This window comes from Tamandua tetradactyla, chromosome 7, assembly GCF_023851605.1.
Source record: "Tamandua tetradactyla isolate mTamTet1 chromosome 7, mTamTet1.pri, whole genome shotgun sequence".
Lineage (NCBI taxonomy): Eukaryota > Metazoa > Chordata > Mammalia > Pilosa > Myrmecophagidae > Tamandua > Tamandua tetradactyla.
Genome location: NC_135333.1, coordinates 171,589,939 through 171,603,658, shown reverse-complemented (window position 1 = coordinate 171,603,658; position 13,720 = coordinate 171,589,939). Strand labels below are relative to the sequence as shown.

Genomic DNA, 13,720 nt, shown 5'->3' with positions numbered 1-13,720 from the left:
AGCCGTGCGCTCTGTCCGCTGGCCCAGCGTGGGCAGCAAGGCGAGGGGCTGCGACACTGGGGAACAAATACGTCTCCCTCCAGCGACACAATAAGCTTACACCTTCCGTGTCTCTACTAGAGCTGGAGAACAACTCGGGGTAGAGTTCTGGCTCTCAGTTACAGCCTATCCCTGCCGCTCTAAGGAATCCCTCCCCAACTCTGAAGATGGGTGGGAAGCAGCAAAGCAACTCGAGTCGCGGTGCCTGTCCCACCAGGTCCCCAGTGAATAACCTCCCCCCCCCCGGCCACCATGCCCAGCTCTGTCATCAGCTGCACCACCTGTGTACCACTGTCAGCAAGCACCTGCCCTGGGTAAGCTCCCCAAATCTTAAGCAAGCAGGTGGGTGTTTGTTGAGGTAAGGCACTTCTACTTATTTAAAAGCCCGAGGGCGTTCCGTGGGACTTTTCTTCCAGGTGAATAAAGTTGGCTTTTTGTTTCTTTCCCCACCCCTTACTGTCTGTTAGAAAGCGTACCAAGAGGATGGACTAAAGAAGCATGAGTGTAGAAGTTGCTATTTTTTAATTTGGTTGAATAAAACGAAGACACCAAGAGAGTCTTTGGAAAAATGAGCCCCAGGAAATATTTTAATGGACGGCATACAATTTAACTGGATTCTGAACCAGCAGCTGAAACGAGCTCCTTCCTCCCCAAGATGAACTTTTCTTTGGTGATTTCTAACTCACAGACAGAGACCTTCTCCCCCTCAGCCACACTGGAGTGCTTTCAGAGGACCTGACCTGTCCATGGTGGCTTTTCCCTATGGCCACCTACTGTGGGCAGCGCAGGTGTGCCACCAGTGGCGTCCTAATTGACAGCTCCACATGTGGCCATCGCGCCGCAAGGCTGGCCCCTAACTCTCTGAATGGCTGGCTCTCTCCCTGGTTTGCATGGTCAAGGGTTTCATGGTAACTCAAAGGGGGAGGAAATAAAACTGAAGTCTGAAGGCATTAACCTGCCTCTCCCTACTCGTGTTTGTCTGTATTTGTTGCCTTCATCATTTGTCTAAATGATGCAAACCACCCAGGTGACTCTCCATCAACTTGCGGTCTCAAACAAGGCATTGACATACTCAAAAAGTGTTCATGGGCCGTAATGTGCGATTTAATTTTGACTTTCAATGGTATAAAGAGCATAATTACATTCTACACATACATCATACAAGCATAGAAAAGTCAGCAAGCATATAATAATGGTTATCATCGGGTGATGGAACGATAGTCTTTTTTGTGGCTTTCTTTTCGCTACACATCTTTTTTTGAGAAATGAATTTTCTACGTGCATCACCTGCTGATTTGGGGTGCAGGAGAAAAGTGTATGTTGCTGCTAGTGGTCGCTCCTTATTCTGGGAGTCAGGGCCTAGATGTGAAGTCGAGTATGTGAGTGCTTTATGTGTTGAAACGATCATGAGGCTCTACCTGGCCAACTCCTGTTTAGTCCCTTGTGGGGCTACAGCACAGGCTCTGTCTTTTCTATTAAATTTGTAGTGGACCCTAGCAGTGCACCCCTGGTGATTCGGCATCTTGCACAGAGCACAGGCTTCACCTGGGCCTCAAATGCCTGTCCAATGGCGCAATGGAGACTGCTTTAATAGGCAATAGCATTGGCATGGGGACGGTCACACTCTTGGAGAAGTGCTGATTTTTGCTGATAAATGTCAGCAAGCATGGACATTTTTATTGTCAGGCACCAAAGATATAGAATTTGAACTTAAATTAATGTTTGGTTTAATATTTTCCTACCTATATGCTTATTATGTCTCCTGCGCGATTCGTTATAGCCATGGGGCCAGATATTTTATATCTTGGGGTTTTAAAAAGCTACATGCTTTTTAGAGGCAACCTTAAATTGGTTTATAATATTAGTTCTCAAAATATGGTCTGGGATCCCCAAGAGTCCCTGAGATCTTTTCAGGGAGACTGTGAGGCCAAAAGTATTTCCATAACAATACCAAGGTATTATTCGCCTTTTTTCACTCACATTCTCTCATCAATACATGTTGAGTTTTCCAGAGGGTACATGCTATGCGATGACATAATCACTCTGCCAGCTAATAGATCATGTGCTTGTTTATTCTTGTATTTTAAAGATTTATCAGTATTAATTTCTAATACATATAATGATAAAATATTGATGATATTGATAAATCACACGAATATAATATCAATAAATATTGATTGATATAAGCCACATAAACAAATACTCTTTAAAGTCCTCAACAACTATTAAGAATGCGAGTGGCCCCGAGACCAAAAATGTTTGACAACTGCTGGTTTAGAATTTATTAACTTGCTGCAAATCTTCTTTAAAAATTAGTTTGTGTGGGTGTTTTTTTTTTTTTTTTTTTTAATAAACTCATGTCATGCGCTTTGTTTGGAAAAAACTTGCAACCTTGATGGAAAGTTGAAAGTAAAATAAAAGAAATGGTCAAAATAAAAGTCATAGATTGATTCTGGGGGCAAGAACTCTTCTACATGCACAATAACAGAGACAAAAGCAATACTATCCGGTGTCGCCTCCGCTGTTTGGAATCCAGCTATCCAGCAACCTTCCTACCCAGAGAACAGCTGCGGTTTCAGCACAGCAAAGGCACTGCATCTCAAGCAGCAAGCACTGAGCGTGCCAGGCTTGACTCCGAGGGCCCGGGGCCTACCTCCACCCACGGCAGGGGTTCTCTCCCAGGCTCCTGCAAGCGCGGGGCCAGCCCCTGCTTACAGGTGGTGCCTGGTGCCTGGCTTGCTCCACCCTAACCCCAGCCCTCCTCAGCCAAAGTCACCGCTTGGGTGGAGGCCACAGCGAAGAAGAAAGGAGAGTGTGGGCGCAGCTTTGGACAGGAGTATCAGAAGGCAGCCACGTTCCAGCAAGGGGCAGAGCAGGAACGCGATGGAGCATTGCACACAAGTTCAAAATACAAGTCATCACGAGCCCACCAGACACGAAGGCAAGCGATTTAGACTCTCAGGATAACGTGGGACAGTAATCGAGGATGTCCATAACTTAGACAAAGTTAAACGATGTTCCCCATATTTTGTTTTTTTGTTTTTTTTTTTTTGGTGGGGGGTTGCACAGTCTGGGAATCAAACCCGGATCTCCCGCATGGAAGGTGAGCAAGGATTTTACCACTGCCTATTTTGTTTTTTAAAGCAAGGAATCATATCTTACATTTCAGAAATGTTTCTATCTAAATTGCTTGAAATAATAAAGTTTAGTGGTTAAAGAATTCAATGAGCCTCTAGCTTATCCGTAATATTCAGTTATCCAGAATGATTCCATCAGTTTAATCCATATTTATTTATAGCACCAAGGATTGTACTCTAAGTTACTGAAAATATGAAGTATAATTGTACACCCATTGTGTAAATCTTCGGTGACTCTTTATTCACATGATGGAATTTCCCTGAATCCACCAGATATTTTTTCATCTCCTAGTCTACTTGTTCTTAGGCCTTTCCATTTATGCAAGATTTCAACACAAGATGTCACTCCACACAGGAAAAAGATTAAACTACGGTCATTAATGCATAGCAATAAGTCGCCTCTCACTGTTAACCTGCGATCGACGAAAATAAGATCTCTTGCTAAGATCAGATGGCTTGTCTCTTCATCGTGACTCTCACCGTGTTGGAAAGTAAGACCCAGTGGGGCAGGGGGGGATGGGGAGGCGCTGGAGCTGGTAGTGGCGCAGGAAAAGCTTTCCTCAAACTGGGAAAGGTTGCAAAGTAAACACAGGTCAAAAGGGAATTATTGCAAAAGTGATTTGAATTGCCAGCAACTTGTGCCTTTAGTCCCTCTCTGTGCCTTTCCAGGGGAGTCTGTCTGCTCACGGGCAGACCCTGATCACTCACTGTTTCATGTGGCCACATTTTTCCTATGGGTTAAGTCCCTCCAAGGTCTTGCCCCAAGCCTTGCTGGACCTCACGCTGGGTGACTTTAAAAATAGAGAAAGGAGAGGCCTGAGGCCAGGAGGGGTCATAAAAATAAAATTCCACAGCAGTAAACACAGCGGCACTCAATCAATCAACCACCGTCTCCATATGCGGCCTTGGAGAGTGCTTCGCAGGGTTATCCCAGAGAAATTCAGACCAGAGGGAGGCCCCACCTACCAGAAACATCTCCGTTGGGAAAAGAAATCTGAACGTGCAATAAGCCCAAGCCTTCTAGCCTCGGCGGGGGAAACAGCCACAAACTCGACCCTGTTTTGGTCCAAGTGGGAAAGGCTGTGCCCCGCAGCACGGTGGAGGAGCACCGGGCTCCCGTCCTCTGTCGGACAACTGCAGTCCCCCAGCTGGAAGGGACACATTCCAGCAGGGACATAACAGAGGCCCTGGAGACCACCCTTCCCGTGTTATCTGAGCTCCCGTAGACAGAAGCTGAGATGGTTCACCATAAGTAAAAAAAAAAAAAAAAAAAAAAAAAGAAAAAGAAAATACCCATGGTCATGGCAAGGTTATGATAATAATAGAAACCATTCTGGTTTATATCACCACCGAGCAAGGAGATGGCCAGTGCTTGCTACGTGCTTTGCATTGACAGAAATGCCCTCAAAATTCATATTAAATAGGAGGCATCCAACACCTTATGGCAGATAAGATTTCTGAGTTTGCTGCTTTAGAAGGAAAATTTTTAAGCCCTTTCTTGTGTTAGGCCCTCTAATGACAGCTTTACATGATTCATCTCATTAATTTTTACAAAGGTAAGTTAGGTACTGTTATTACTCACATCTTTTAGATGAGAAAACCTACAGCATATGAATAATTCAGGACATGGTACAACTGGAATTTGACCTGTCTAGAATGCCCTATAAATAGTGTACTTTATGTCAGTATGTTTAATGAATATTTTTTATTATTAATATTATAAAGAAAAAGCTGAAACACATACTATATACAGAATGCTCCTAAAGTTATCTAACTCAAAACCAAGAGAAATTAAAACGTAGAACTGGACAAGTTGGCACATTTTTAATTATAAGGAGAGCATTCTGTTCCAAAAGATATAAATTTTTTACAGAAAGCCAAGGCTATTGCCGGCTCCAAGCAAAGGATTCCAGATGAACTTAAAAGAGATTTGTTGCTATTTAGAGGAAGATTTGGATGATATTAGAGAAGAAAGAAAAAATTTTAGCCCTGGATTCTGGTAAGTATCTAAAGTACAAGTCAAAAGATGAATAAAGTAACATTATTAGATCTAACACCTGACATATTATTAACCATAATTTTAGAAATTGTATCGACATGCCAAATTGGCCTATGAAAGGATTCCTAAGGGAGCATAAAAAGGGCAAAAGTCTTACTGAAGTTGATTCAGTCTTGAAAGCTGATTGAAAGGCTTATAAGAAAATCATATGACAGCTAGTTTTCTGTGAACTTATTTGAGAGAGAGAAATAAGCAGGTGATTAAATGACCTTGGCCTTTCCCTCTTTCAGATTGACCACTTCATGCCCCAGCTTGATAGAATCTGAAGCTTTTCTCTTGAAATGCATATAAAAGTGCATAACTCATCTGTCCCAGCGCTGGGAACATCATCCCTGAAATTAGGCTTATTGTTTATCCATGGGGCTCCAAAACAGATGGACTATTTGCAAATTAAGCCTGGACCATCTACATGGAGCGGACTTGGTGCCATGACCCAGTAGCGTCACTTTGGTTTGCTGGGCCCTGTCCTTGTGACAAGCTGCTGGACAGGTGCCCTGCTTTGTGGCTGAGGTCATTTGCATATGTTTAGAAAGTTAATGATAATGTCTTCTTTACGTCTTTTTCACAGTTCCATCTTCCTTAATCACTCTGCTCTCAAATTTTAGGAAACAGCTTTGGAATAAACAACAGCTACCTCATGACAATTCTAAACACTGTAATTCAGTAAGTACTTTTCTGCACATTTATTGAGTTTCCCCAGGGTTCAGTACTCTGAATAAACCAATGACTCCATAAAAGTCACCCACGCCCATCAAGAATGGACATGGAATCAAAACAAAGAGGAAGGGGCCACATCCCATCAAACGCACATATGAAATTAAAAAATGTTTTACTCATTTTAGGGCTCTAATTCTGACTTTATCATCTGACACACACATGTCTAGAGATGAGTCTAGAATTACCCACAGGGGTAACTGGCTGCCAAGGTGATTTTGCATCTCCTATAGGTTTCATATGCCATTAAGGAAGTAGACAGATAGAAATAGTAATTAATAATAATAATAATAATTCATTTCTCTGTGTTCAAATAAAAGCTACATAAAACGAGCATAAGAAATTTAAGCAAAAATAACAAAAACATGCCTTCTAGGATAATAAAAGCAATAGCCATAATTTCCTTAAACAGCAGCCTCCTCCAACAATTCTCTAAAATCGTCAAAAGAGAATACATTTGTCTACAGAAGTATTGCAAGAACATTGTTTCATATTCAGTTAAGTTTTTGAAGGAACAGTAATTTATTTGTGGGTGCCCAGGCATTTTTTAAAAGCAATGTCAGCCTCGGTAACTTGTTCCAACATTTGTGGTGGATCCCGGAAGACTTTGCAATTGCATCAATAAGAAAACTCTGTGTGTACACAAAGAACCTAAAATAAAATGTTTAAGCGCTGCGTCTCATGGCCGAAATAAAGCGAGCCCTTGAGAGGGTAACAGCTCGCAAGTGCTTCTTTCCCTTTCTCCCCTGCCCTGGCCCCTCCAGAAAGCCTGACCTCAGGGCTGGTCCTGTCCTGTGAACTCCTAACCCCTGACTTCATTGCTGTGACTTTCAGGGCCTGAAAACGAGAGCGAGACTTCTTTAGATTTTCTGGATGAGAAGCAAGGATACATCTTGTCTTCCAAAGGTTTTTTAAGGCGATATATTTAGGACGCTTGAGAGGAAAGAATTGGCCAGTCCTTTATTTATCTTCCTAACAGGTGCAGTACGGGCAGTCATAAAAGCAGGTCACTGAAAAGGAGTGACACGGCCAAGCGCTGAGCCCTCCAGGGTGCACTTGCCCAGCGCAGTCCTCACACCAGGGCGCTCACATTTATGCCATAAAGTTCCCAAAGAGCACGGCGATGCTTTTCCCAGGCACGTATAGAAGTACAACGGTATAGCGGTGTTCACACACACGCACATACATGTACATATAGTGGCATCCATGCATACATTTTCTTCCTCACCCAAATCCTCCACTAGGCCTAAATGGAGCTAGGAGGAGAACAGTTGCCCTTGAGAAAATAAAACCTCTGCCATCCTCCCCCATTCTATTCCCCAACTCCAAACAAACTGTTAGCATTTCCTCAATTTGGCATGAAAGTGATATTCTCTATAAAAGAAAACTGTTCTGAAGACAAATTAATGCTGGCGCTTGGGACCGGCGGTGGGTGTGGCGCAGGTGGGACGCGGGGGCGGGGAGGGACCCCAGGCAGGCCGCCCCCCCCCGCCCCCCGCCCCCCGCGGGGCCCTTCTCTGCCCATGACTCAGCCTCCAGGCGAAAGGTAGTGGCGGCCGCTCCGCCTTCGCACGGGTTCCGGGCCTCGCGGGAGGGGGGCGTGAGGTCGATCCCCGCCCACCAAGAAGGAAAGATATAGAAAGGGGGGAAGCCCCCATGGCCGGAAAGAAACCGTTCTCGATGGCCCCCTCCCGCCTATCCGCGCTGGAAAAGACCTAAGGCGGCGAGGAGAAGACGGTGGATGCCGCCCTCCGGGGCAGCAGGCGCCTCCCGCTAGAACACCAGGGCTGTGATTTCTGGAATGAGCCGAGAGCCCCTCAAAACTCATGGTCATAAATGAGCCCACGCTTTGCCACCGTTTTGAATTTTCAGGAAGGAATCTTACATGGAAGATGAGGAAAGGACGCTGACTCTGCCAGGGTGGTTTGGATGGCCCATAGGCACCAATTTTTTTTGCCTTCTCCCTACGAGTTTAATACATAAAATGCAACAGGGCCTGGTATATCACAGAACAAAAAGTGAAATTCATGTCAGCTCAGGGTTTTAGAAGAAAAATGCTCTGGGTTCTGTAGTATGTGACAATTCACGATTGTCTAAGTATTTTCAAGAACTGGGTTTTACAGTTTTAATCCCCATATACTGCAGAGAGAAAAATTCTGAGAAAATCCTTTTTTAAAAAAATGCATTGCAGAGCATTTGCATGGCTCTGCAATGCATTTTTTAACAATTAGCGATTTTAAACGATTTTAAACGATTAGCGATTCTACCGCAGAAGGAAATCGATTGCAATTTTTAAATTTCACTTTGATAAGATTACTTTTTGACAGGAAAAGAGGAATTTCGAGCAGAAGGTGCCTCCTTTATGTGGCAGAGCCCAGGGACAATGGAGCCGGAGGGCTTCAGGGAGAGGCGGTGCTGGCTGCATCTTCGAAGCCCCACGGCCAGCGCGTTGGTTGCTCAATTAACAGTTGATGCATAAACGAAGCATCAGTAAGGCGCTCTGGGAGATTCCCACAGTGCAGCTTCCCCCCGGACCCTCTTCTCTCACACCATTTGATTGGACTAACTTAAATTGACCAGGCCTCAGGTCTGCATGAATTCCAAGTATAAGATAAGCCTGTTTTTCTTTCTGGAACTGACAGTACAAATCACAGTTTTCCGAAGAATAACTACACGATTGAGGAAGGCGGAGAGGAGGGGGATGGAAAGGGGCTGGTCCCTAAAAACAACATTTTTTTTTCCTCCAGGAGATGTTACTGGGATTCCCAAAATATTTCCAAGAGCCTTAGAAAGGGCTGGTGACTAATTGTTAGGCTTTATCCTGGAGGACCAAAATGGTGCCTGTCCTTCCTCCCCCCTTAGAGGGAGCAGCACTCCCAAGACCCAACGCAAAGCTCCTAGAACTAGAGCACTGTAGGCCGGCAGTCTGCCCACCTTCACCTTCAGGGATGAAAACCCAGCCTCTTTTGAGAAGTTGCCAGGTGCTTCTGGTTTCTGCAGGTCATTTCAAATGACCCTGAAGGACTGGTCTGGTGGCTTGTCTTATTCTTGGGGCTGGGTTTTGAAGGATGCTTCTAAAGACCAAAACCAATCCCAGTGAAAAGTCACAGCAAGGGCCAGGAGAGTCAACTCCATATTGCCATATTCCTTACTCTTCTCATGGAAACAACAGCAAAATGCAATTTCATCAGGAAATGTCTTCAAAGTTTTATTCCTTCATGAATTACTTATTCTGGTAAGGCAACAAAAATCCCTGCACTTTCTCAAAGAAATTTAAATATATCAGTATATATATATTTACCCCTACTCCCCACCATCCAAATTTAAACTAATGAAAGAATCTATGGGTATAAAATTACTGTCCTTGGGTGGGAGTGGGGGGACAAGGGGGGAAAAGGGACTCGTACACAGTGTGTCAACCGTGCTATTATAGCAAAGAAGGTAATAGAGACTGGTATCCATGTCAATTTATCCAAAAGGAAAAGAAATATATATTGGGGACCCAAAGTTAAAGGTATATATTTCACTTTGTAGCTCTAAAATGTCATTCTTTCTAAAAGTAGAATGGATCAGATTCAAGCGTCAGGCAAAAGTAAAACTTCATAGCATCTAGCAGTGAGAATAATTCAATTAGCTTTATAGGCTCCACAGCCTGTCACCTTTTTATTAGGTCTTCAGCTTTCTTGTCATTTTCAATTGGGCTTTAAAATGACAAATGCAGAATCGTCCACTAAATTCAGGATAACTGAAACAATAGTGTGTCCCTTGGTGAGGAAACAGAGTTCATTGCACCCAAACCAAGTAAGTCTTAAAGAGGCTAGTCAAGTGACAGATCAAATGAGACGGACACTTGGATAGATAAGTAAATCATTTGCATTGCAAATAAGGCACTTCAGCAGGGGCTGGAGTCGGGATTAAGTCCCCCTATTAATGCCCACATTTGGTGCGGTTATTTTGGGTAGAAGACTTCATCTGCCAGTGGCCTCGGCCGCTAAGTAAAGCCAATGTGTAAACCGATCACCATAGCCTGTCAACACTGGTTACTTAATTCCATAAAGAAAATACACTAAAAAGGCTTTTGATAATTTGGTTACTGTTTCAAATTTGAGCTCAGTGTGTAGCATCTTTGTCAATGATCTTCAAAATAATGGCTAGAAATAATTTTTGAAGATCAAAAACAAAGCTGAAACACTAAATACTACTTTCACGTCCTCTGTTCATCTTTGTGTGTGCTTTCAGTTGCAGGAATGAAAAATAAAAGCTCAGAGAATACTAATGAAAACTAATGAGAATAAAATGACATTGCTTTAAGATATTTCCATTCGAAAAAACGCTTAATATACTTGTGCTATTAATTTGGGATTTCCATTAGTAATTTTAGTAACGACTAATTCTAATTTATTTGTTAGTTTTAAAATACCATTCAAATCTTTTTCTTATAGAAAGGAGAAACTTTTTTATTGGAGGAAATATTCTTCTAATGAAGACTATGTCCATGTTTTATACATAATTATTTTTAAAAGTTTACATATTATGAAATTATCTTCAGAAAACTTCTGAAAGAACATAATTTATCAGTGATATCCAGAAGTATTCTCTTTTACCCACCCAGCTGTTTGATTTTCTTCCCAGGCAAGTATTTAATAACCGAAGCTCTAAAAACACTGACAAAAGCAAAAAAAATCATGCATCTGTATGTTTTAAATGTCTTTCCATGAAAAAATACAACAAATCCTGAAATATTGTCACAAATTCCTTTATGAAATCTTGATCAAATTTATTAAACATGTAAGGAAACTTTCCAAGTTCCCTCCCCAACATTGCAAACACATGGTGAAAATTTTCTGATTGAACCTCAGAAAATTTGCTTTAAAATGCAACCTGCTCACTGTTGTCAATTAACATCCTGAAATTACACTTTAAGGATCCCTTGAGATTGAATGATAAAATTCTAATTTGATAATTTTTGTCAGTATCCCTGCATAAAATATAATTAGATAAACTTTTTTAGTTGCTTACACTCTTCCTATGTATTTCCTCTGTCCTTTTTACTCTAAAGGAACTTTTCTTTAAATCAGTGGATTGACATTATATATTCTGTCTAAAAACAATGGATGTTGGTTCAAAAACAACAAATAAACAAACTTTATTAAAAAGTACAACAAAAAGATTTACGGATGAGTCTTACCCTCTTTCGCAGTGGGCTCTGGCATGGCCACAAGTAAATGTTATTTTCCAAAGCGTTTTCTCCCCTGCAGTGCTAGTTGACAGAAACCCCACGAGCGGCGGAGAGATGGTGTTGGTCAGGGTGACAAGCAGTGGGGGGCAAACCCCGGGCTTTTATCCTGCCTCGGGATGTCAATCACGTTGGCACCTCCCCTCCTGCAGAGGGAAGATGCTGGGGCTTTATGGCCACGAGGACTTTTCCCACATCTGTTGTCTGCGCTCTGCTCTCATGCCTACTGGAAGGAATCTCCTGTCCATCTCATGTGGCTGATGCGAGCACCTCTGACTTTCTAAATTCAGCTGCAGCCTCGTGCTCCTCTTGTTCCTCTCTTTCTGCCTGACGCGTGCATATGCCGGCTCAGGAGGGCAAAAAGCTTGCTCGGTGGTAAACATTAAAGCAAATCAGATATCACACAGGTGGGTCCATTCCTAAAACGCGAATAAATTATAAAACTTGGATGCTCAAGTAGTATTTGTCAAAATATTTATCCCCTTTATATGGTAGCCAGAATACCTAAGTGATCTTTAATTGACATGGGTTCTTGATTGAAAAATTAAATTTGCTTGTAACTAGGCTATTTCTGAAAACTTGACCAAAATAATTTACACTGGAAAACCAGAAAATAGGAAAAAAGATGCTGGGAAAATATTTGCGATATATAGGACAAAAAAAATGCAGTCATAAAAGAAAAATGCAGTCATATCTTGATACATAAAATGTTGGTTAGAAAAAAGAACATTAAACGACACTAAGCTGGCATAAAGCACAGATGAGAGTATCTGAATGTTTGTACATGTGAATAATATATAAATATGAATATTAAGTAGTATGTAGAATGTTTTAAAAACATTTAATTTCAGAATTTATCATAAAAACAAAAGAAATGACACTATATACACACATACACACTCATATACATGTAAGTACATATTTTACCAGTCTCAGCAAAGACCGAGGAAGTGGTCAAAACAGGAAAAATGAAATGAGTGGGGCAGTCTTTTTAGATTGTTAGTGAGAGCTTAGCTTGATATAAATTTCTTGCTTGTCAATTGGCAATACTTACCAAGAGTTTTTGATCCAGTTAATTCCACTTCTGTATTGTAACCTAAGGAAACAATTGGTAATTGAGAAAAACAGATTTTCAAAGATGATTATCAGATTGAATACTATGGTAGCAAAATAGAAACAATCTAAATATGTAGGCATAGAGGCATCATTAAGTTAATGATGGTACTTTTATGAAACCAATAAACACAAAGAATAAATATCCTTTTATTAAAAAAAACTAAAGTAAATTACAAATCAGGATATGCTAAATCAACATATACCTTAATTCTGCTAAGATTAGAAAGTAAAAAATATCTTTCAGATAATTTTTATGCTCTCATTAGCTCTTCATCTTTATCGGGTCTTAATTATTGGATTTTATTTTTGAACTTTATTATATTTACATCTTATTTTTTATTAATATGTCAAGTGCCAAGTCAAATTTCCACATTGAATATGTTGTCTTATTTTCTCCTCCAAACATAGTGAAGGTTTCTATTATGGAATACTACGCATTTACCTTTTATCAAGACATGTCCTTTAAAAAACTAGCAGGGGGTGTCTGGGTGCGCGTGAGCCGAGCTGGTGCGAGGGGGTTGGTGCTGGGAGGCTGCCTGTGAAGGGTCCCGCCCTGAGGGGATCTGCAGTACAGGATTCATGCTGAGTGGCGTGGGGTCCGCGTCGCGCTCGGGTAGAGGGTCACGTGGTGTTCTGTATCCTCAAGGGCGGCTTCTCTGGTTTGGTGGCGACCCCGGCAGGGTAACGACCGAAACTTGTGCGGAGGGTGCTTGCTGATTTATCGGAATAGCCAAGGATTTTGTTTCAAATTGCGCCATTTTAAGGCGTCCCCTTAGAGTCAGATGCCTCCTCAGGTCTTGCACTTTCAGGAGCCTTTGGGACCATCTCGGGACGCGCTGGCTTTCTTCACCGCTTGGATTTGTACTTCCTGCAAGAAACTGAAGACTCAGTATAGGTGAAGACGTTGTGCCAAGCAAGTTTCTGTTGGCCGGCAGGAAAGGATTTTGAGGAAAAGGCATGGGAATTTGAGAAGAGGAAAGGGGACGTAGGGTCAGGCGATCTGGGAAACTGCTCCCTCTGATGAATCAATTCAGTAAACACGCTATTCACACTTTGAAGAGTCGTAGCGAACTGCATGTTCTCAGTGAGTTTTAGTATGCAGAGCCGGCGTTATGTTTTTCCTAAATTCTGTAACTTACGTGCCACGGATCCTGCTTTCCTGCTAGCTCGTCATATTTCACTGTGTGATCCCCGCCAGCCACTAGAAGGGTTGAGCACAATTCTTCGGCATAGCTTAAGCCCTATTTGGTTTTGATTTTAAAGTTTGTGGACTGTGATTGTGGGCTACTCTATAGTTGGGTGCAAAAGTATATAACGTATTCAGGCGAGAAGAACAGGCAAAGTCGAAGATGAAATCACGAAATAGCTTGCAAACAAGAACAAAATTTCTAAGAGTACCTGCCCTTCAAGTCAGTAACT

General features: G+C 42.1%; 1 protein-coding gene across 12 annotated transcripts in view; it reads right to left on the bottom strand.

Moving 5' to 3' along the window:
* Positions 1–11,390, bottom strand: part of MYBPC1 (myosin binding protein C1) — a 90,676-nt gene extending 79,286 nt beyond the window's left edge. For 7 of the 12 annotated variants that reach the window (XM_077111779.1, XM_077111785.1, XM_077111780.1 and 4 more), the window contains exon 1: positions 11,138–11,389. In XM_077111779.1, coding sequence (XP_076967894.1) covers positions 11,138–11,162 — 25 coding nt within the window. In that variant the 5' untranslated portion in view covers positions 11,163–11,389. Of the gene's footprint in view, positions 1–11,137 lie in introns of all 12 variants that reach the window. The other 5 variants (XM_077111776.1, XM_077111783.1, XM_077111784.1 and 2 more) reach the window with 3 other exon arrangements.
* Between the last annotated feature and the right edge of the window lie 2,330 nt (positions 11,391–13,720).